This window comes from Nyctibius grandis, chromosome 1 (assembly GCF_013368605.1).
Source record: "Nyctibius grandis isolate bNycGra1 chromosome 1, bNycGra1.pri, whole genome shotgun sequence".
NCBI lineage: Eukaryota > Metazoa > Chordata > Aves > Nyctibiiformes > Nyctibiidae > Nyctibius > Nyctibius grandis.
This window is the reverse complement of record NC_090658.1, coordinates 98,287,067-98,311,946: the sequence shown is the minus strand read 5'-3', so window position 1 is coordinate 98,311,946 and position 24,880 is coordinate 98,287,067. Positions and strand designations below refer to the sequence as shown.

At 41.1% G+C, this 24,880-nt stretch overlaps 1 protein-coding gene across 2 annotated transcripts in view; it reads left to right on the top strand.

The window, feature by feature from the left end:
- The window catches only part of SMAP1 (small ArfGAP 1), a 109,430-nt gene that overhangs the window by 17,926 nt on the left and 66,624 nt on the right, over positions 1 to 24,880 (top strand). For both annotated transcript variants that reach the window (XM_068401196.1, XM_068401188.1), the window contains exons 2-4: positions 13,102 to 13,235; positions 13,938 to 14,023; positions 18,907 to 18,982. In XM_068401196.1, coding sequence (XP_068257297.1) covers positions 13,102 to 13,235; positions 13,938 to 14,023; positions 18,907 to 18,982 — 296 coding nt within the window. The remainder of the gene's footprint in view (positions 1 to 13,101; positions 13,236 to 13,937; positions 14,024 to 18,906; positions 18,983 to 24,880) is intronic.

Below are 24,880 nucleotides of genomic sequence, written 5' to 3'. Positions count from 1 at the left end.
CCAAGCTGGTGAAGGGTCTGGAGGGTCTGACCTACGAGGAACGGCTGAGGGAGCTGGGGTTGTTTAGCCTGGAGAAAAGGAGGCTGAGAGGTGACCTTATTGCAGTCTACAACTACCTGAAGGGAGGTTGCAGTGGAGTGGGAGTTGGCCTCTTCTCCCAGGCAACTAGTGATAGGACAAGAGGCTATAGCCTCAAGCTTTGCCAGGGGAGGATGAGGTTGGACATTAGGAAGAATTTCTTCTCAGAAAGGCTCATTAGACATTGGAATGGGCTGCCCAGGGAGGTGGTGGAGTCACCATCTCTGGATGTGTTTAAGAAAAGACTGGACATGGCACTTAGTGCCATGGTCTAGTTGACAGGGTGGTGTCAGGGCAACGGTTGGACTCGATGATCCCTGAGGTCTCTTCCAACCTGGTTGATTCTGTGATTTTAGTCTTATGTGGCAGGATGCATTCTGATTGGATATAAAGAACAGGTTTTCTTTTTTTTTTTTTTTGAAACCATGATGTGATCGAATACTGGACCAAGTTTTCCCTAGAGAGATGGTGGAACGTACCTTAGAGGTGTTCAAGGCAACTGAACAAAGCCCTGAGCAGCCTGGTCTAATTAGATCTGATTGGAGTATCAAGTTAGCCTAAATGACCTCAGGGAGTCCATTCACACCTGAATTGTTTTATAGTTTTTATTCAGTGACTGAGGAAATACAGTAGCTATGTCTTTTAAAGAGCAGGTGTTACACATCTTACAGAGCACACATACCTTGTGTTCTGTGGATTGGCCCAAACTCATCTATGAGGATGGGTGTTGAAGCACTCCAAGGTCTGAGCCATTTGCTGAGACTTTGGGAGAGTACAGTATTGGGGTGTAGCCAGGCTGGCATGCACGTCCTGGGGAGTTGTGGGAAGGGTCTGTGTTCACGCCATTGGAGTCAAAAGTGGGGGAAACACTTGATTGTGTCCTCTTCAGCCTGTTCTTTCCCATGGTCTTTTGTTAAGTTAATACCCTGAGCTCCACAGAAAGTGCTGCTCTGAAGATTAATAATACCATTACAGTTAAACTCGGGGATCATCCAAGAATGGCATTGCATTTGCGTGGTAGGCTGTTTCTGTGCCCGAGAACTGCAATGTATTAGTGTTTGGGGGTAGGCAGACAGGCCCTCTGTACGTCAGAGGGGTGAGTAGTGCAGCATAAAAATCTACTTAGTCTGGTCTATTTCACCCGCAGAGGAAGTGGGGGAAGGCGGTATGTAGGGGAGGAAAGTAGGTGAATAAGTCTCAGCAGTGAATGCGGATGTTGTGGTTTAATCCCAGTAAGCAGCTAAACACCACACAGCCACTTGCTTTGTCCCCCTTTGCCAGTGGGATGGGGGAGGGAATTGGAAGGGTAAGAGTGAGAAAACTCATGGGTCAAGATAAGGACAATTGAATAGTTAAAGCAAAGGCCCTGTGTGCAAGCAAAGCAAAACAAGGAACTCAATCATTACTTCCCACTGGCAGGCAGGTGTTCAGCCGTCCCCAGGACAGCAGGTCTCCATCATGCATAATGGTTACTTGGGAAGACAAATGCCATCGCTCCAAGCATCCCCCCTTCCTCCTTCTTTGTCCAGCTTTTATTGCTGAGCACAACATCATATGGTATGGGATGTCCCTTTGGTCAGTTGGGGTCAGCTGTCCCAGCTGTCTCCCCTCCCAGCCTCTTACCCACTCCCAGCCTACTCACCGGCAGGGCAGTCCGAGAAGCAGAAAAGGCCTTGATGCTGTGCAAGCACTGCTCAGCAATGGCTAAAAGATTGGTGTGTTATCAACGCTGTTCTGGTCACAGATCCAAAACACAGTGCCATATGGGCTGCTATGAAGAAAATAGAACTCCATCCCAGCACAAACCAGTATAGCAGAGAAGACTGGTATGAGAAACGAACTGTCCAGTCTTTACAGATGGTTTCAGTGTATTTCTGCAGTCCAGAGCCTGAAATTTGGCACTCTGCTTCTTGTCTACAGACTTGGATCTCTGGTTTCTCTCTGCATCTTTTTCAAACATAGGTTCATGTGGGAAAGGTTGTGGAGGTGCATTTACCTGCTTTGTAGTACAGAATGTACGAGGGAGAGCATCTCTGGAGTCACTGAGGGCTGCACAGAGGTTGTGTAGTTTGGGTGGTGCTTACTTAAGAGTCTCTTCAGTTGTATTTGAGTAAAAATGGTAAAGGGAAGCTGATGAATACGATCACTAGATAATGTCTCGCTGGTAGAGAATGGTAACCTTTCATTCTTGTTTATGGCAAACAGACTACTTTATAAGCCTGTCTTGTGAACAAATCTTATTTCTGAGGTTTTCATCATCGTTGAAGGAAGAACTTCAATTGCTGACTGAAGACTTTTTTGCAGCAAATGCTTATATAACCTTTATCCTGTGCCTGGCTGTGCAGGGGGGCTCTTGCTGCATCCCAACAGAGTAGCACAGAGTTACACTTGTTTTTCGTATCGGTGGTGCTTTTACTTGATGCTAGCTATTGACTTATGAAAACAGAGCTCACGCCCAATTTTCCTTTTATTTCTGCACATAAAAGGAGTATAAATTGTACACTTAAAACAGTAAGCCTTTTAGCAGTTCCTTGCTGACAAGGGAAAAATTGCAGTCCAGACCAGCTCCAGAAGCTTCCTACTAATGCTGTAATATGCTATGTAACCTTGTCCTTCTTAGAAAGTACCGAGTGCTGCTGGCAGGAAATGACAGCTTGCACACCTGATTCTTGTGGCTTGAACTCTGACACAAGCAGTCTTTATCTTTACGAGTGAAGAGGCAGGATAAAATTAGAGCCTTACTCCTTAGCCAAATTGAAATTTGATTTCTGAAGTTGTTAGCATATTGAATGTGCCAGGGTTGGCACCTCTGACATTTCTGATTCTTAGGGCAGTGACTTTACTTTCCAAAGGGTGTTCAGTAGCGGGCTAGTGTCCCACAAGGCTGGTAGGAGTGCTGTGGCAATGTCCCAGGTACTCTGCATATGCTCTTCGTATACATATACGTGTGCTCTGGGTGACCAAGCATGAGCATGGCAGGCATGGTTGCCAGCCAAGGATCAGGAGCTTCTCTCTGACGGTTCAGTAGCTGGTTATGATCCTGCTTGCCTGGGCAGTGTTAGGATGGTTGGGGAAATCTGTGGCGTGAAATATTTCCAAGTCGGAAATACAAACTTTGGAAAATCATTTTAAAGGAAGTTTCAGTACAAAACACTGAGTTAAACTGATATTTGCACTAAAAATAAGTGTTTTAGTGAGGAAGATGTTCTTTTAAATTCTGTCATTTTAGGAATAAGATGAATAGGAGGCCTTGGTGACATTTTGGGGAACAAATCCCCAAAAGCCATTCTTTGTCTCCTTTTTTTTCTTGATATTACTTTACATGAAGAGTGATCAGCTATGTATGTATGTATATAACTTCACAGTGAGCTCTAAATATTGTATTTTATTTGTTTAACAACTTAGCGTTTGCATGATATCATCACTTGATGTTTGGTAAAATTATTTTTTTTATTTTGCAAAACCAGACTTTTCTTCTCACAATCTTATTCAGTCAAAACTCAGGTTTTTAGTAACTGGCTGTTTGTTAAGAAGGCCGAAAAACTTTAATTCTTTCACTTTGTTGCTTTACAAAATTGCTTGTGCCAAATGGCTATTAGACAAGAAAAAGGCTGTTCATCTCAAGAATAAACTGCCGTTACCTTTGTATCTCCAGTAGCTGTAACTAACCAGTCCTCTGATTAACAAACTGCTTTTTTTTTTTTCATATTCCTAACTTAGTTTCCTGTATCAGGTTTTTGAAGTTTGAAATGTTGTATAACTTGAATATATTCCAGAATTAGAGTAGTTATCAAGCCAGCCACTTAATTTTGTGGCTTAAACAAAGAACTGAAAGAACATTCATGTCACTGTACTTCCTTTCTAGTTAAGGCTTTATACAGCCCTTGAAACAGGGATGCTGCCTTCATTTGTTTGAAATGCTTCTAACAATTGTTGATGCTATTGAAGCAAATGGATCAGTGAGCTGAAGGAATAATGGAAACTGGTTGATATGTATTTCTCTCTGACTTCCGGAGGTGGGATAGGTTGTGTAGGGGAAGAGTTTCATTCAGAATACTTTCTATACAGCCTCTTTGGAGTTATGAATAGGACTGAGCTTAACGGATTTGTTGATGACTCTTATGAAAAATGGTTGTCCAGATAGAAAAGACAAACTTGGAGGACTTCCATCCCTGAAACTCCACCACTTACCAGTCACTGGCTAAAAATAGCCAAGTGATGCTTCTAAGGCTTGTCTTCCCACTGTTCTTGCAGTACACCTTGAACCACACAAATCTCAGCTGTTACCAAGCTGGGCTCTGGAACAGTGTGTTTAGTTGCTTGAACTGTCTGCCTTTGGTGCAACTTTATGCTGTTGAGTTTGATTTTAGTTAAAACTACTAAAACAGCCCCTCTTGTTTGAACTCCCATGCTTCTTTTAATGTGGCAAATTTTAAGTTCTCAAATTCTGGCCTTGACTATCAAAACACAAGCTTACTAAGCCAGCTGTAAGAGACTTCTAAGGACTAGAGATAATGTTTAAGCTACATCCTTTTGTTGCCTTTGTTTGTATAAAACGGTATTTTGCTGCATACTTGGACTTTGACATCTGAAAAGCACATAAAGGCTGCATTTGCATCGTTTTCCTAGTCTTTGGGTGTGGAGGTAAAGCAAGGAAGCCTCTTCTACTTTAGAGGAAAAGAAATCAAGCTTAATGTGGGGAAGTAGATGTGACACAAGAACGTGCTTTGGGCTATTTGTTCTGCTTAATCAGAAACTAATTCAGTGGATTGAGTGATGGGTAAATAGTCCCATATCAGTAGTCTCAAAAGACTAAAGCTTCAAGGACTTTGAAGAACATTTTATTTGAGAAGAAAGATTCTTGTACTGTAGTTCTTGCACAGTTTCCTTTGCTTCAAGGTCTTTATGCAAGATCTGCAAGATCTTTTCCTCTTTCTAAGAAGATTTGTTCTTTAATTCAGAGTCTGATTCAGTGGACATGTTTAACACTACAGTTAAGCTTTTTGGTTTTGGTACGGGGGGATTTTTTCCTCTTTCTTTTTTTTTTTTTTTCCCCCCCCTCAGAGTCTGTGAATCAGAAAAGATAGGAGATGGTGGATGTGATTCTACCTTTTGGGGGGAGAACTAAGTAGCCTTCAATGAAGTTAATAAGAGATGGCCTTTGAAACGGCAGGATTAGACTGAAAATGGATGATAGTAATTGTACTGCTTTTGAGTACTTTAGTATCACCTTGACTTAATCTCTGTTTCTAGTGTGTTATGTTTTAAGGAGAGAAACTGAGTCACTGTAGTTCTGCCTTGTTCTTTTGTTCTTCCCTGGGTAGCCAGTGGAGGAGGGACTGGTTTTTGTTACTTAGCTGTTCTTGTGTTGCATTACACAAAATACAACTGCTGCTTACTTGTTTTCATTCTTTTCTCTGTATCTGATGTATAAAAATGCTTTTCTTCTGTTGGTGATCTTTATCTGTATCTCAGCTTGGAGAAATTACAGGTATTTCTGGGAAATACTCATCGGTAGCTTGACTGAAATCTGGAGTAGCAGAACACTTGTGCAGGATTAATTGCGTGGGGGAGTAATGCTCAGAGAGTGAGCACTGCATGGGCGTGCTTATGCTGGTGTAACCACTGAGGCTTTCTGGTAAGTTTTTGGCCAAAAAGTTTTTTAGGAACTGGCTAGCAACCATTCAGGATGAGTCAGATGTGTAGATTTTCTTGCAGTTAATTCGCAATTCCACAAGATGGAGCCAGTTATTTGACAAATAGTCATCAACTGGCAGCAGAATTTGGAGAAACAGAGAATTAAAGTCGCTTCACTGGGCTTTATGGTGAAAGGGCAGGCAGGGTGCAGTTGAGTGAAAGGAAGAATTGTAGTCTGTCAGAAGTCTTTGAAGATGTTGGCCCAAGATAAGGTTGCTACAGACTATATTGAGATGCAAAGCAGTTAGTGCTCTCTTACATGTAATGTGTGGCTTCCTTCCTTGTAGAATTGTTAATTGGTAACTGCAAGAGTGTAGAGCGGAAACTAACTTTGTTTTTAAGTGCCTCTGTCATACAAACCTTATTTAAACTTAGTCTTGACAATCTTTCATCATTGTTTCTTAATTTAAAACTTTGTCTCAAACTTATTAATCTCCTGGCTAACTGGTTTTATGCACATAGTGTAAAGGGTTCAGAGTAGTTTGCTGAGATGTAGAACAGTCACCCTTCCCTTTGACAGTAAATAGAAAATGGAAAGGCTGTGTGCTTGTTCTTTTTACCCCACTTCTGACCTCTGTTTGCTCTTTGTAAATTGAGATGTTTAGTAAGAGTGGGCAGCACCTGTGTTGCAGCAAAAGTAGTGTTTCAGTATTAACCTGCAGGTACAGTAAGTTGAACAGATAGTAGTGGACTGATGGAGGGAAGGAAACTCTGAATTGTTGTGGTAAGGGAGGCAACCATCACCATTCTTCTACTTTGTAGTCATATCTACAATGATCTTATACTTGCTGCTTTGTGGATATCTCCCAATTCTGTCATATCCTAGTACTTTTGTTTCCTTTTCCCTCTTTTTAGTTTGTTCTGGTCTCCGCCACTTTTTTTTTTGTAAACTTTTTTGTGTGGGAGGTACACACACTCCTGCCCAGTCTTGTCTGGTATTATATAACCTTTCTCACTAACTTCTTTGTGCAGCTAGAAGCGGAGGAGAGGATGGAGTGTTGAGGAGGTTTAAAGCGGTATTTTTGTATAGACTAATCAAAGTGAGAGCTAAAGCAATATTTCACACTGTACTGACTGCTTGGATTCATATACAGTTAGTATATGAGGCTTCCATGTTTTTTGTAATGCAGGTAAAAGCACTTTTTCTCTCAGCATTTTAAGTGGTCACTATATTATAAGCCTTGGTTTTTGTGTATGATACGGGCCTATGCATCCACTGATGTAAAATAAAACTCGAGCAATTTGGAATAAAGCTTAAACCTTGGACTTCTATAACTCATGTGCTTTGGCTTGCATTCCCTTTCGTAACACGCTATACCAGCTTCAGCATTACCATTCCTGTCATTATTCTTGCATGAAGATCTATAGCAGCTGTACCCACAAAAAGTTGGTTGTATCAGCTGTAATTTCTTTAGTAGGGTGTGTGAGCAATGCTGTGAGTGTTTACTGAAGCTTCTTCAATCAGCTTTCCTAATATAATGGAGTAGAACATATGGTCCAAACTGAATGAGTTATGGGGTTGGGGAGAAAGGGATATAAGGGAGTATATGCACACACATTAAGCATGTGCAAGGTACTAGCCCAGTTTAAATAATATGGAGGAGAAATATCTCAAAAAAAGATACTCTGAAGAGGGGAAAGTGTGGGGGGAAAAGTGGGAAAATTTTTGAAATACGTTGGGAGAAAAGCTTTCAACTCACCAGACAATATGTAAAAATTATGCCTTTTCACAAAATTCATGCTTTGAAAAGCATTTAGAATAAAAGAATGTCATGTGAAGACGTGTAACTTTTTCAGTAATTTAAAAATTGGCTTGAAATCGACTTATGTGAAGACTTCTGTCTGAAATTATGTAAATTACTTTCAAGCTCTTCATTACTTAAATTTTAAATAGCTGAAGTTAGTTTTTGAAATGTTCTCAGTTTTTTGGTAGCCACAGATATTTCTGCAAGTAGGGAGAATGTTCTGTACAGTAACTATACTGGCATGGAAGTTTACTGTAACTGGAAAAAAGCTCTCTTCAGATTGTTTCTTGAATTCACAAGTTATCTAGCAGTTCTAAAAACTTAAAGATATACCAGGAAATGTCGTCTCTTGTGGCTACATGTTTCTTTCATTCCTCGAGCCTAGATGGTCTCTAATAAGAGAGTCCTTAAATACTCTGAATATGTCACAATTACTGCTGTTTCTGCACATCTAATTGAATTTTAGTTTCTATTCAACACAATTCCTGAACACAAACTAATGTAGTACCTGGTGTGGTGGGTTGACCCTGGCGAGCAGCTGAACACCCACCCTACCTCTTGCATGCTCCCCTCTCCTGTGGAGTGGGGAGAAAACAGAAGGAAGGTGGAAAGACTTGTGGCTCGCGATCATGACAGTTTAATAAGGAAAGCAAAAACTGCGCATGCAAGAGAAGCGAGAAGAGAAATTCATTCATTGCTTCCCATCAGCAGGTAGATGTCCAGCTGCGTACTGGAAAGCAGGGTCTCAGCATGTGTAATGGTTGTTTGGGAGAGCAGATGCCATAACCACAAATGTCCCCCCTTCCTCCTCCTTCTTTCCCCCAGGTTTTGTTGCTGAGCATGATGTCATATGGTTTGGGATGTCCCTTTGGCCGGTTGGGGTCTGCTCTCCCTGACTCTGTCCACCCCTGCCTCCTGGGTGGGCGTCAGAAAGAAAGCCTTGTCTCTGCGCAAGCACCGTCCAGCTGTAGCTGAAGCGTTAGTGTTATCAGCACTGTTTCAGTCACAAATCCAAAGCACAGCTCCATATGGGCTGCTGTGAAACAAGTCAACTCCATCCCAGCCAGGCTTAGGGCAGCGGGAAGTGTTGCTTGGTAATTCTCCATTTAGCATGGAACAGCCAAGACTCTAAATTAATTTGTGTGAAGCCATATGACTGCTCAAATCCATCTTTCCATTTAGCTCTTACAAGAAGTTTGCACTTGTGCTGTGTTTAAATTTGAAATCAAAACTTAATCACTGCCCTTTATGAAGGTAACTGAATTACAGTTGCCGATAAGACTAAATATGCACAATAAACCTTGTGGGTTTTTATTCAGGATTAGTTATTTTAAAGGTTACTTTAATTACCAATGTCAGACCATCCTAAGGAAAGGCTGTTGGGTGTTCACAAGAGTGACCTAATGCGTTCAAACTCTTGTCTTGATAATTTCTCTGGAAAATACCACACACCTTCACAGCTGATCTTACCTAACTACCTCTTAAGAATTGAAAAGGAAATTTAAGTCTAATCAGTAGACAAATACAGAAAAGAAAGAAAAGTTTAGACTGAAGAAAAAAAAATAAATTAGATTCTCATCTTGAAAGCAGCAATCTGTTGTAGGATTGCTGAAGTTTTTTTCCTTGGTTCATCCAGGCAGTGTTTCATTTCAGGGACTTCATAGTGTGGTAGTATATAGTCTAGTATAAACATTGGTCATTTTCAGGACAGCACAAGTCCTATGGTGCTTTTCCTTAAATTAACTTTAGCAAAAGTTGAAAGAGGCTGAAAATATTTTTAAGCAGTTAAGTTATCCGTGTCTTAAATGACCGAAGTAATTATTTGAAGTGCATCGGAGTGGTGCATTGGTAGTGGTGTAGCGAGCCGCTGAAGCGCAGCTCAGCTTTTCTAGTAAAAAGTTTGCATTCAAATGGCTTTCAAAAGAGTAAAATTACAATTGTATTAAAGCTTATGTCAAACTGTATTTCGTGTTAATATTGGCTGATCGGAGTTGCACTGCATAATGCAGTTAGTGCTAGGTAGGATAGAGTTACTACTGACATGTAAAGGTGTTTTAAATAACATAAAATAGCAGTCATTGGGATTTTTAACATCCAGTCTTCGTTTCTGAAGCCAAATGTCTGTTTTCTTAATTGGCTAGCAAAATATATACGGCGGATAAACTAGGTTACTTTTGTAAATTTTGCTGAAGAAAAACAAATGTATCTTTAAGGACCCAACGAGAAGAAACCTGTGAATATTTCTATTAAGTGCAAAATATTTCCTGTGTACAGAAGTAAGGATCCTGACTTCATACAGAATTGGGGTAACTAATTTTTTTATGGAATCAGTCCAAATTACTGTTAAACATTTCTCACACAGGAAGGTTTGCAAACTAAGCTTTAGTTGACTGTTCGGCTAAGTCAAGCACAGCTGGTTTGCCCACACAGAAAACACTATTTTGTAACTACTTTTGCGTACTGCTTAACTGTCTGGACTTGATTTGTGTTAATTAAAACATTTTTCATTTGAAGTGTTTAATATTGCATATTGTCATTAGTCTGAAATAAATTCAGAGATTACACATGAACATTTTTGGCTGGCCTCAGGTTTGTCTGTTATTCCACTGCTTGATTTGTTGCTTTATTGCTTAAATATATTTGATTTCTCTAAGTTACTTCAGAAATAAGTACAAATTAATGAAATCTGAGCTTCTGGGAAAATACAAAACTGTTCTTTTCCAGGAGAAAACCAGCTAATTCACAAGTTGTGTTATGATCTTTCTTCTTGTTAACAAAATTTTAGGTTAAAATATTAAACTATGAGGTTAATGATCTTCATTTATTAAGATAGACTTCAGTCATGTCAAACCCTCATCCCAGTCTTGTCTCGTTGATGTGGAACTTGCCTATGTGGGATGGTATAGCTGAGGAAGAACTTGACAAATAGGAAACTCATGTGATGTGTAGTTGTACAAACTCTGCTGTGGTAAAAAGTTTATAGTGGCTGTGTAAACACCCTATAGGATAAAAATATGGACAGAATATAGACACTACAGATAAACACCCTTTGCCCCTATAGCAACCTGATAAAAAATGGCTTCCATCTTTAGAAGGCACATCCCTGGGTTATAGTTTGGGGGAAAAACTGGACAAGCTCTTGGGCACACAAGACCTTGCCTTACCTTTTTGTTTCCAAACCAGCATGGCTACATTAAGCAATTGCCTAAGCTGAGGTATCTTATCTACACTTCATCTACAATGGAGCGGCTAAGGAGGTTTTTTAAGTTTCTTCTGGCTGTACTACTTTAGCTGGAACTCGATGAATATGTTGAGGCAAATGGTCTGCAAAACTCTATCCTGACGTGCTAAAACTGAAAGTAGTATAAATTGTAAGTGGGATCTTCCTGTACTATAAATCTACACAGACTGTAAGGACAGGGTGAGTATTTTCTGTCTGTAGTGTTTTACAGGATGGGGGTGGCGAGGTGGGAGCAGGAGGCAGGTCAACAGATTCCTAGTTGTTGAACTGTTTAAGACACATATTATAAACAACTTGACTGTTCTTACCTGACAAGTAGTAGTTTTAACGTAGAAGTGCCATGTGGGAAATGATGTGTTAGTTTCAATGAGTAACTGTTGGATCTCTTGACCCCTGAAATCTAATTTTTTATGATGGTAGCACTTACTTTAAAAACAGCTTGTCATCTTAATCATTTTGGTCTTAAAGGTCAAGCAGTGGACATCAGGTGGTTTGACTTTTAAGACCTTGAACAAGACAAGTTAAAAGCAAGGTGGCTACCCAGAATATAACCAGTATTTCTGCTAGTAAGAGCAAGGCTTTTTGCAACAAAGCTGGGGAGCTGTGAATGTGTCCTGGGATTTTCAAATACCAATTCAAAAGAATGAAGTCTAACTGAAAGGATTTCACCTGCTTCCTTGTTCTGCTGAACAGTGCTTGCACGCTATTAGGGCTTTTCTTTTTTCTGTTCTGCCCTCCCACAAATGAGTAGGCTAGGGGTGGGTGGGCAAGAAATTGGGAGGAGACACAGCTGGGACAGCTGCTGACTCTAATTGACCATTCAGTTGGACTAGATGATCTTAAAGGTCTTTTCCAACCTAAACAATTCCGCGATTCCATATCACATGATGATGTGCTCAGCAATAAATGCTTAAAGAAAGGAGGAGGAAGAAGGGACATTCTTGGTTATGGTGTTGTCTTCCAAAGCAAGTGTTGTGTGTGCCGAGACCCAGCTTTCTTGGAAATAGCTGGACACCTGCCTGCTGATGGGAAGTAGTGAAGAAATAATTTTGTTTTTCCTTTGCTTGTGTGCAGTTTTTGCTTCACTTACTAAAACTGTTGTTATCTTAGTCTGCAAGTCTTCTCACCTTCCTCTTGTTTTCTCCCTGTCATGCAGAAGAGAAGAGTGAGCGAGCAGCTCTGTGAGTGTTTGGCTGAGGTCAACACAACATAGTCCTAAGCTAAAAATCAGGAGAGGGAGGCATAAAATTCTTTTCTAGGCCCCAGGAAAGTGTTTGTACAATATATTAATATTGAAATGCAAACTGCTGCAGTTGGATGAGTGATCTAGATGCACATCTGTCATACAAAGCCAGAAAATCATTGCTCAAAGTGTTTTCCAACTCTTCAATGCGCCTTCTTGCTTTTGATGGTTAATTAATTAATCTGTGAACTCCTTAGAGCTCAGAACTAGATGGACTTTAAAGCAGTGCCTATAACAGTGGTGGTGTACAGAGCTGGAATAAAATTATATAAGTAAGAGTGCTTAATTTGAGACTGTGTAGTAACTTCAAGTCAAATGTCCCAAGTGTCACTGTGGGAGTTCAGGCCAGCATACTTTAGGTCTGTCTCAGCATGCCAACACAGATGAGAAACAATGGTACGGTTCATAAATCAACCTGATTCTGTGAGAAAATTCATTGGGCTGTGAATGGCAACTCATACTGTAGTTTAGGAACCAAGGGTACCAAATGGATTCAGTTTTCCACCATTCTTAGTCATGGATATTTTCATCAGTTGGTTTTGCAAATCTCTGTATAATCAATCCCTAAGAGCTTGCCTGCTGCTGTTGTGAAGTCTGTGCTGTATGAGGTATTAAAGGATTTGTTGCATTAATATAAGATTGCCCTACATTTAATTTCAAGTTAGGTACAGATGCATTTCTTAGGAAGCTGGAGAAAAAAGAGCAACTTCTACTGATGTCAGCTGATGCTTGCATCTGATGCATAGCTGTCAGGATTATTCAAGATGTAAGCAAAATCTTGTTGTTACTAGTAAGCCAACTTTCTAAAGTATGTTTGGGTTATTTTTGTGGGGGAGGGCGGTGGACACAACGTATGACTTCCTAGCTTAATCTGGCTAACTCAGATGTTGTGTGACGCCACTTAGCAATTTTTATTTATGGCTTTCTACTTCTGACAATGCAGATTGTTAGAAGTACCTAGATATCTTAGAGAAACAGCTGTGAGCCTTTATTCAGACTTAACTTATTCTGGTTGTCAGTGTAGAATTATGCCAAAGAAAACCTTCACAGTATATGGAATTTGGAAAATAACTAATTTATTTCCCCGTTCCCCTTAGGTCCAAGATGGGCCTCTTGGAACACCGGTGTTTTTATTTGCATCAGATGTGCTGGAATACATCGAAATCTTGGGGTCCATATATCAAGGGTCAAGTCTGTCAACTTGGACCAATGGACACCAGAGCAAATACAGGTAAAATATCTTAAAATTCGTTTTCAATTTGGAGGGAATGCCAGGAATTCTTTTGAAAGGATTTGAGTTTATCACGATGCCCTAACTTAAACGTTTTACTATCAAAGTAGTTCTTATTGTGTTATATTTCTGCTCTAATGAGTTTAAGCTCTGCAAACTTCCTTCAGAAATTGGTTTAGCTATCTTTTCTGTTATCATTCTAAATGTGTTGTACCTTGCCACAGAGACTCTGAAAGCTGCTTCTTTGTTCTATCTGTAGAAAATGTGTTGTAAGCCTCTTCCTTTTCAGTAGGGAACAGTGAGGCAGCTTTCACACATCTGTCTGATTCTTGATTACATTCTTTTGGTGTACCAAGTGCTGACTTTTACAGGTGTGCTCTAGTCTCTTTCTGCTGCCAGACATATTTTCTTACTTCTGTTCCTCCTGGTCTGAAGACCAATCCTGGGAGATGAAAGCTTATCTTTCACTGGATGGGTTACTTTACACTGTAAACAGTATCTCTGGTGTTAGCTTTTGTCCAGCAAGTCTTGGCAGACAGCCCTCCTGTGCCATGGGAGCATCTCCCAAGACGTATGGCAGCAGGGAGGTCTCCAAGTTAAAAACCTGCAGTGTCATTTAAGCACACCAATAGCATTCTGACTGTTTCAGGATTTAAAGTATTGATGGACATGAACTAACTGTTTTCTACCACTTTTCCTTAGTGCATGCAGGAAATGGGAAATACTAAAGCAAGACTACTTTATGAAGCTAATCTACCAGAGAACTTCCGAAGACCTCAAACAGATCAGTATCCTTTTTGTTCTAGCTTTCACATTGAAATGACTTTTAATGCAATTTAGATGTTATAACTGTTTCAAGAAACTGCTACATTTGGCAACTCACTTTATTTATTTCATTTATATTGTTGTATAAGAAATGACAGTGGAAGTTGGGAACAGTTCAGAAAAGATTTAAATTACTTCAGTTATAGCAAATCTACTTTGTAAAGAGATTTGGCAAGCCCCATTTATTTTTGCTTTCAGAAGAGGTGACTTCATAAATTCTTTATATATAGGAAGTTAGAGTGATACTAGAGAGCTCTTGAATATTCTGTCTTTATCTTGAGTAACTGCCAGCTAAAGTTAGAAGCATTTGAACAGGAAATAATGAACGGAATGGTAAAGTTAAATAAGCCATTGGATCTTACTCAAGTGAAGTATGGATTTCTTCCTCTAGCTTACGTATGCTGTAATTTTCTGATGTTGAAGTCTGTGCATTCTATGAAGTGTGTGAGCACAGGTGACTAGCATGCAGATACCTAAATAAACCAAACCTCCCTGATGGCCACCAGTTGTGTTGGTGTGTGGTTATCACCATGTCTCTGGAAGGGGAGGGTTGGAAGAAATATTACCTACTGCCAATAAATAGCTTTCCTGAAAAAATACCCGTTTCAAATGTACTGAATCCTTAGGATAATGTATCATGGCATTAATTTAGGTTTTTATTAGCTCCTGATTGAGTGGTGTGACTTCACAGGCAGAATTTGTTTCATGTGATCTTACTGGAACTCTTTAAGTATAATGAGATCCTAAACACCTACTGTTAAGTGAGTTGAATCTTCCCCAACTCTCTTAGCTTGATACAAGCTATAGAGGCTGATAAACGGACTTAGTTCACAGAATCACAGAATGTTAGGGATTGGAAGGGACCTCGAAAGATCATCTAGTCCAATCCCCCTGCCGGAGCAGGATTGCCTAGACCATATCACACAGGGACGCGTCCAGGCGGGTTTTGAATGTCTCCAGAGAAGGAGACTCCACAACCTCTCTGGGCAGCCTGTTCCAGTGTTCGGTCACCCTCACCGTAAAGAAGTTTTTCCTCATATTTATGTGGAACCTCCTGTGTTCCAGCTTGCACCCATTGCCCCTTGTCCTGTCAAGGGATGTCACTGAGAAGAGTCTGGCTCCATCCTCATGACACTTGCCCTTTACATATTTATAAACATTAATGAGGTCACCCCTCAGTCTCCTCTAAGCTAAAGAGACCCAGCTCCCTCAGCCTCTCCTCATAAGGGAGATGTTCCACCCCCTTAATCATCTTCGTGGCTCTGCGCTGGACTCTCTCTAGCAGTTCCCTGTCCTTCTTGAACTGAGGGGCCCAGAACTGGACACAATATTCCAGATGCGGCCTCACCAGGGCAGAGTAGAGGGGGAGGAGAACCTCTCTTGACCTGCTAACCACACCCCTTCTAATACACCCCAGGATGCCATTGGCCTTCTTGGCCACAAGGGCACACTGCTGGCTCATGGTCATCCTGCTGTCTACTAGGATCCCCAGGTCCCTTTCCCCTACGCTGGTCTCCAACAGGTCTGTCCCCAACTTGTACTGGTACATGGGGTTGTTCTTGCCCAGATGCAGGACTCTACACTTGCCCTTGTTATATTTCATTACATTTCTCCCCGCCCAACTCTCCAGCCTGTCCAGGTCTCTCTGAATGGCTGCGCAGCCTTCCGGTGTTTCAGCCACTCCTCCCAGTTTTGTGTCATCAGCGAACTTGCTGACAGTGCACTCTATTCCCTCATCCAAGTCATTAATGAATATATTGAATAGTAGTGGTCCCAGAACCGACCCTTGCAGAACTCCGCTAGACACAGACCTCCAACTGGACTCTGTCCCGCTGACCACTACTCTCTGGCTTCTTTCCTTCAGCCAGTTCACAATCCACCTCACTACCCGATCATCCAGACCACACTTCCCCAGTTTAGCTGCGAGGATGCTGTGGGAGACCGTGTCAAACGCTTTACTGAAATCAAGATAGACCACATCCACAGCTTTACCATCATCTATCCACCGGGTAACATCCTCATAAAAGGCTACCAAGTTGGTTAAGCATGACTTCCCGTTGGTGAAGCCATGTTGAGTGCCCCTAATGATCCCCCTATCCTTGATGTGCCTAGAGACAGCACCAAGAACAAGTTGTTCCATCACCTTTACGGGGATGGAGGTGAGGCTGACTGGTCTGTAGTTCCCCGGGTCCTCCTTCTTGCCCTTTTTGAAGACTGGAGTGACATTCGCTTTCCTCCAGTCCTCAGGCACCTCTCCCGTTGCCCACGACTTAGCAAAGATGATGGAGAGTGGCCTAGCAATGACTTCCGCCAGCTCCCTCAGCACCTGCGGGTGCATCCCATCAGGGCCCATGGATTTATGGATGTCCAGGTTGCTTAATTGGTCCCTGACCCAGCCCTCATCAACCAAGACAGATTCCTCCTCTATCCTGACTTCTTCTGTGGCCTCAGTGGTCCGGGGCTCCTCAGGACAGCCTCCAGCAGTATAGACAGAGGCAAAGAAGGCATTCAGTAACTCCGCCTTCTTTTTATCCTCTGTCTCCAGGACCCCCACCTCATTCATCAGTGGGCCTACATTGCCTCTAGTGTTGGTTTTACCTGCAATGTATTTGAAGAAGCCCTTTCTGTTGTCCTTGACCTCTCTTGCAAGATTTAATTCCAAGGAGGCCTTAGCTTTCGTAGTTGCCTCCCTACATCCTCTGACAACAGACTTATATTCCTCCCAAGTGGCCAGCCCCTCCTTCCATGATCTGTACACCCTCTTCTTCCACTTGAGTTTGCCCAGCAGTTCCCTGTTCAACCATGCAGGTCTCCTGCTACCCTTCCTTGACTTCCTACTTGTTGGGATGCTCTGATCTTGAGCTCGGAAGAAGTAGTCCTTGAATGCTAACCAACTATCTTGGGCCCCCTTACCTTCTAGTACCCTGTCCCATGGGATTTCCCCTAGCAATTGCTTGAAAAGGCCAAAGTTGGCCCTCCTGAAGTCCAGGGTTGTGATTCTGCTAGCCATTCTGTTCCTGCCATATGAGATCCTGAACTCCACCATCTCATGGTCACTACAACCAAGGCTGCCCTCAACCTTCACCTCTTCAACCAGACCCTCCTTGTTAAGAGAGGATAAGATCCAGCAGTGCTCCTCTCCTAGTTGGCTCATCCACCATTTGCATCAGAAAGTTATCATCAATGCACTGGAGGAACCTCCTGGACTGAGGCTGGCTGGCTGAGTAGGCCTCCCAGCAAATATCAGGGTAGTTGAAATCCCCCATGACAACCAGGCCCTGTAATTGAGAGACTGCTCTCAGCTGCCTGTAGAAGGCCTCATCACCCTCCTCATCCTGATCCAGTGGCCTGTAATAGACACCCACAACAGTATCACCCCTGCCAGCCTGCCCCTTAATTCGTACACACAAACTCTCAACTAGTTACAACTAGTTGTAACTGGATCTGAATTTTCTCCTTCTATATCCAAAAGTGTTTTTGGTGATTCTGTTTATTAGATACTATGCTATGCACAGAAGATTTTTTTTTTTTTTGAAGGGTTAGACTCCTCATTATAAAATGCACTTGAGCAAAACAGGCATGTTTCTTCATATTCCAGTAGCTTTTAAATTATACATACACATTAGAAAAAAGTAACTGGAACCAGGTAGCACTGTAGTATTCCAGCTGTAATATTCTAGAACTTTATTTCAGCCATAAGACTGAAATACTTTGACTAAAACTTACTCAAAAGTGGATCTTGAAGATGTATATTTTGTTCTTACTGCAGCTAACTTGAATTCACTGGTGCTATTGCAGGAGAAGCAATAATGCTTTACTCTAAGCTTATCTTGTCAGATTAGACCAAAAGTCTAATTTTTAGACTTTCAAAATAATTCTTTTGTTAACACTGTATACCTTGAAATAATTATATAACCTTTTGAACAATTGTCCATTTCTGAGTGGTGGACTTGGTCAACTGAATGTATTTCATTGCACGTGTTCTCTTTATTAAAAATAGAGTATCAGGAGAGAAGATGCCAACATTTTCTGTTTTATTTCTCAGTTTCCCTGTAACTTTGGCAGCTGCTTACCTACTTGGTGTTCATGACAAGCTGTTGTGTTATGGGCTTTTTTTGAGTTGCTTTTTGCCCTTTTTATCACTATAAAACCAGTGTTGTGTCTTATCAGTATTCTGGTTATGAATATTCTCAATATTCTGAATATTCTTTTGGATGAACTATGAAGACTTTTTGCATGTAATGATCACTTTTGTATATATTATATTCTATATTAGTGTTTAACTTCCTGTAGCACTATAATACACTTATTTCTACTTTTTAAGTAGCAGAATGGAGACATGGGAGAAACATGTATGTTGGATCTGCCCAAAATCTCCTGCTAAAGATCTCCCATCACTTCTGCTTCTTAATCACAAGACTGACCTTTCTAGGCATTTTTTTATTCTTCCCTTGTACTTGGCAGGGATGCTCGGGCGTAGAAGCTAACTTTGAGAATCATCTTGGTCTTTTTTTTTTTTTTTTTTTTGTATGTCAGCTTTAGCTTCCTGTTTGAAAGTGTTTTTTTCCAGGAGTAGATTAAAACTTTTTTTGTGTCTTCATTTTAGACACTTCTTAAAACAGCTTCATTAAGAGATTAAACTGATTCATTCTCTGTAGTAGAAAGAAGCTCTTTTTGGACACTGCAATAGCAATTGTTCCGTGTAGAGCAGTTTGTCCTGTTGTTTTAAAACTACAAAATGAGATGGAGCAAGAATCTGGTGCAATTCTTTAATTTGAATAACCTGTCACCTTTTTAGGTTAACGTTGCTATTTATCGTAATTTTCCTTAAACTAGCTGCTTCCAGAGCTCTGGAATTTTTCATCAGGGATAAGTATGAAAAGAAGAAGTATTATGATAAAAATGCAGTTAATGCCTTCAATGTAAGTAAACAGTTTCACCAAGAATTTTGTCACTTTTCTTTTTTTGAAAGCTATGTAAGAGAAATGTAGAAAACTTTTCATATATTAATATGCCTTTCACAGTCAAATTTCTTGATACAAAGCTAAATGCTTTCTTTTGTATCTCTTGAAAGCTCTTCCTGGGTTCTATAAGTTCAACATATGTTGTCTATTACATTTATAACAGCAAAGCGTTATAATCCAACAAATAGCTTGCTTCCGACTCTTTATATTGTGTTTTTCTCTTTCAGTGATGGGTAGTTCTTCAACAGTATACTTTGAGTCCTTTCTGAGTATCTTTTTCCATGTTGCAGGGATAAGATAGGAATTGCTGTTTCTGGTGACTTTGTCTTCCCCCATTTGCTGTAATACCTTGATGAGAAATCCTAGAGTGTTTTGGGCCCCTCTTCTGCAGGTCTTATTGCTCTGCTGTATTCTGGACTGTTGCTCACAGCAAGGTGCACTGTTAAAGCAAACATCGGCAGTATGGCAAACCAGATGTTTAATCATGTAGCTGTGTGTTCACTACAGTAAGTTGGTGAGTGCTTTTCTGGCAAAGCAGTTTTGAGAATGTCAGCCTTTATTGAAGTTCACAGACTTGTTAGGTTTTTTGGAAATGGCTGTTTCTGGAGCATACATTCTAGTTATATATATTTCTATTTATATAGTTATATGTATGCTTAAACACTCACTCTCTATACCTACATTATTTAAGTATGGCATAACATGTAACTTACTACTTCATCTGACTATGCAGTGAACTTTGATGGGGAAATGAATGCAAGGGTGGACATAAACAGTGGGAATTTATGTTGCCTTTGCTATCTGAGAAAATGGATCTTTGAATGATAGTTTCATTTTAGAAGGATAAAAAAATAAACCTGGAAACTAGAGGTGTATTTCATTCAGCATTGTTGAAGTAGAGGAGAAGTTAGAGAATCCCAGAATCAATCAGGTTGGAAGAGACCTCTGGGATCATCGAGTCCAACCGTTGCCCTCACACCACCACATCAACTAGACCATGGCACTAAGTGCCATGTCCAGTCTTTTCTTAAACACATCCAGAGATGGTGACTCCACCACCTCCCTGGGCAGCCCATTCCAATGTCTAATGAGCCTTTCTGAGAAGAAATTCTTCCTAATGTCCAACCTGAACCTCCCCTGGCAAAGCTTGAGGCTATGGCCTCTTGTCCTATCGCTAGTTGCCTGGGAGAAGAGGCCGACTCCTACTCCGCTACAACCTCCCTTCAGGTAGTTGTAGACTGCAATAAGGTCACCTCTCAGCCTCCTCTTCTCCAGGCTAAACAACCCCAGCTCCCTCAGCCGTTCCTCATAGGTCAGACCCTCCAGACCCTTCACCAGCTTGGTCGCCCTCCTCTGGACTCGCTCCAACACCTCAACATCTTGAAGTGCGGGGCCCAGAACTGAACACAGTATTCAAAGTGCGGCCTCACCAGTGCCGAGTAGAGAGGGACGATCACTTCCCTAGACTGGCTGGCTACACTATTCTTAATGGAGGCCAGGATGCCATTGGCCTTCTTGGCCACCTGGGCACACTGCTGGCTCATGTTTAGCTGGCTGTCCATCAGCAGCCCCAGGTCTCTTTCCACTGGGCTGCTTTCTAACCACTCTTCCCCCAGCCTGTAGAGCTGCATGGGGTTGTTGTGGTCGAAGTGTAAGACCCGGCACTTGTTCTTGTTGAACCTCCTGCTGTTGGTCTCGGCCCATCTATCTAACCTGTCCAGATCCCTCTGTAGGGCCTTCCTACCCTCCAGCAGATCGACACTCCCACCCAGCTTGGTGTCATCTGCAGATTTACTGGGGGTGCACTGAAGTTACTGAAGTTAATTCATTTAAGAGGTAAAACACAAATTGTGGTCTGAATACACTGTCGGTTACCCTTCTTTACTTTGATTCCAAAGTAGAAAATAGGAAGAATTGTTTAAAATTACAGTTCTTTAAAAAGTTCAAAAGACTCCCAGGATCTTTCTAAACAGAGAACATAGGTGTCTAATGTAATGGTCGGCTGCTGCCTTAATATGTTTGAAGGAGTAATCGGATTTTGCCTGTCATATTGCAGACTAATATGAATCACTTAACCTGTCATAGCAGTAAGGATAGAATCCAGACAAGCTGAAGAGATGCATGTTACTGCTGAGCAGGGAACACCATTTTATTTGTTCCTACCTGGGCTTTCTTTCACTAACTAATGTAAATGGCCTGATCTCTCTGAGATAGGAACAAAATCTGATTATGAAATACTTTAGCAATAGACGACTCATGCGCATTCACCTGCTTTTCTTCAAGGCCATCAAACAATAGGTTTGAGGTAGACAATCTGAAATCGCAGTTATAGCAAAATCATAGAAGTACAGGATACTAAATTGACTGAACTAGTGTAGCACCTATAGTCCTAGTGTGCTGTTTGTATTGGGTTACCCTCCTTGGCTCTGGTCCTAGCCCAGCTCACATGCGCTTGTATGCTGTGACTGGTATTCAGTGATGACCTTTCAAGTGGGCCTGGGACTGACAGGGAAGAGGAAGAAAAGATGAAGCTGCTTTTCTGCTTCTGGATGCTGTTGGCAGGGAAGAGAGGAAGCTACCCTACACTTCAGCACATGGAGGTCTGTGGGGAGTTTGAGAAGAATGGGGTGAGGAAGGGAGTTCTGCTGGGATATGCATTTCTGTGCCACCATGCAGGGGGTGGTGATAGTTTCTGAAGCTTTCTTTCTGCAGTCCTGACAACATCTGAGACACCTTCCCTCTCCCTGCCCTACCAGGAGGTGGCTAAGTTTCCCGGGGAATTGAGGAGCAGCTGTGGAGGAAGGGGGAGATTCCTGCTTGTAGCCTGCAGCCCTCTGCCAAGTGTTTTGGTATCATCAAAGCACTTGCTAGCCCGATACTTTCAAGGGTAATAGTCTTGTGAACTGTTCAGGTGGGATGTCTGTACTACATCACGGCAAGCTCTTCTGGAAAATTTCTGTACCCCACTTTTGCAGAGAGCACCCTGAGTCTTATTTTTAGTCAAAACCAGCATTGTTAGGATGACGTGAGCTTTTAGCACACTTACGTTTTGTTGTCACCTTTGAAATGGCAATGCCTTCTGCTTGGATTAGGACCAGTTTAAGTTGGAGATGGATATGTGTGGTGGTGTTCAGTAAAATGAATCCTTTCTGGGTATGAGCAGGTAATACAGAGGTGCAGAAACAGGCTTGCTGTGCACTAAGGGTTGTGTTCCTTAACCAGTAATTTCACTGAGACGGTGTTCAAAAATATAAGGGGCTTTCCTGGATTTGGACCTCTGTTACAAGTTGCTTGTGGTGAAAGCTTCCTGTAGTGTAAAAGTTGTTTTGATTAGATTCCCTTAAAACATGCAATACAATATTTCTCTTAGCTTAATTTTGGCAAGATCATAAGCTTTTCAGGTTTGTCTAACGGTACATCATCTGTGTTAATGTTAATGTATTCTGTCTGTTGGAGCCCAGGAGTATATGTCAAAGTTCAGTTCTTGGTTCTGTGATGCTCAGGATTTGTGTGTCTTATCTTTTTGTTACAAAGTTTTATTTATAATTGTTAATTGTATGACATGTTTTCTGACAAGACTGTTGTGTCTCTAAAAACCAAATTTAGTAACACATACTATAATAACAAAACTAGCTAGTGCAAAGACCAATAGTGCCATCAAACATGCAGACTAAAAATAGGCAAATATGAAAAATTAAATTTTTTTCATGGTTCACTGAAAAGCAATGCAGAATAAAGCTATGGGCAAAAAAAGCATCTGCAGTTTTATTGGATAGTTACATTTTAATTAGAATAATGCATTTAAGTAGAAATCAAATATACATTAGAAAAATCTTAATGCTGACTGAAAGCAGCCTGACTTCAAAAATAATTAACATCTATTAAAATGCATAGATCTCAGAGTTTTCTCATCCATCATTACTGGGAAGATGTGAAATGCTGGTTCTGTATCAGGACTAAATGAGTGGTACAATTCACTTAGCTGTTATAAGTAAATAGTCACTCTCTCGTTTTCTTGCTCAGACTCTGTGCAGGCTTGTGACTTCTTTATAGAAAGACCTGAGAGGCTGACACCCGTGAACAGTGATGGTTTTGGTTTTGGTTTGTTTCTTTTTTCTTTGGTCCTTTTTTTGTGGTTTAGTTTTGTTTGGTACTGGGAAACATTCTCGTATCAGTTAGACCTAATTCTTAACCACAATCTTAGGCTTTAGCCTTAAGAAAAAATCTTCTGGAATGTAGCAGAAATGGTAGCCCCAGGTAGGCAAACGACAGTGCTCTGGGTCAGGTTAGCAGATGTAGGTAGGGAATTTATCAAAGTGATCACACTATGCTTGTCCCTTCTTTTTGCAGATGTACTTTCACGTGTACTTCAGGTGAAAAAAAAAAAAAAGCAGGAGCTCCAATTCAGAATAAGCAATGTAGTTGAGGGGGGAAGCCTGGGAAAAAATATCAATGGAAATAATGTATTTATTATTTTTTACCAACACTGATAATACAGTTAAAGTCGGTCTGATATTTTAAGGAATATGTTAATGTAGATGAGTTTTATGGGTTTCAGCTTTTTTGGAATGTTTATACTTTAGATCCTACTGGGAACAGAACCCTTTTTCTAATCATTAGAATTTTTTTTAACAGTTAAATATGCATTTGTGGCTTCATAATGTTGTAAGACAAGAAAAATTTTTAGAAAAATGTGTAACAATGCATTTGTAGAAATACCTTGTTTCCAGAGTACTGGAATATTGCCATTTTTTGACATTTTTCCATTTAGCTGCTGTTAAAGTAGCAGTATTTACTTTTAAGTTTCATTCTGATCAATGTAAAGAGAATTTTGAATAAACTAGCCCACCCAGGGAGGCAGATTGGTTTGGTGGGTTTTTTTGGTGGGTTTTTTTTTTTTTGTACCCCATTGTGCTGGTTTTGGCTGGGAGAGTTAATTTTCTTCATAGTAGCTAGTATGGGACTATGTTTTGGATTTGTGATTAAAACAGTGTTGATAATAGAGGGATGTTTTAGTTATTGCTGAGCAGTGCTTACACAGAGTCAAGGCCTTTTCTGCTTCTCCCTTCTACCACCTTCTACCACCCCACCAGTAAGTAGGCTGGGGGTGGACAAGAAGTTGAGAGGGGACACAGCTGGGACAGCGGACCCCAACTGACCAAAGGGACATCCCATACCATATGGTGTCATGCTTGGCATATAAAGCTGGGGCAAGAAGAAGGAAGAGGGGACATTGCGAGTGATGGTGTTTTGTCTTCCCAAGTCACCGTTACGTGTGATGGAGCCCTGCTGTCCTGGAGATGGCTAAACACCTGCTTGCCCATGGGAGGCAGTGAATGAATTCCTTGTTTTGCTTTGCTTGTGCACGCGGCTTTTGCTTTACCTATTAAACTGTATTTATCTCAACCCACAAGTTTTCTTACTTTTGCCCTTCTGATTCTCTCTCCCATCCCACTGTGAGGGGAGTGAGCGAGTGAGCAGCTGTGTGGGGCTTAGTTGCTGGCTGGGGTTAAATCATTACACCCATGGAAGTATCTTCAGATGTGTGTCAGGTCTTTGAAAAGCTCATGTAGCTGAAATGATCTGTAAATGCTTAGATACAGTTGCAGGATTGTGATGATATGACTAAACCTGTGAAGACAACTGTATGGTGTTTGTCGTATTTAGGAAAATGTATCCTTATTATCAAAGTATATTCCATTTAAGTAGTGTAGCCCGTGACAGAGTTAGAAGCAGTATTTCTCAAGCCAGTGCATATCACAATTCTCTCCCAACATTAACAAGAGTCACACCAGTATAAAAGACCAATGCTTCCTTTCTCAGAAAGTAGTTCATAGTCCTACTGTGGTGAGTCCT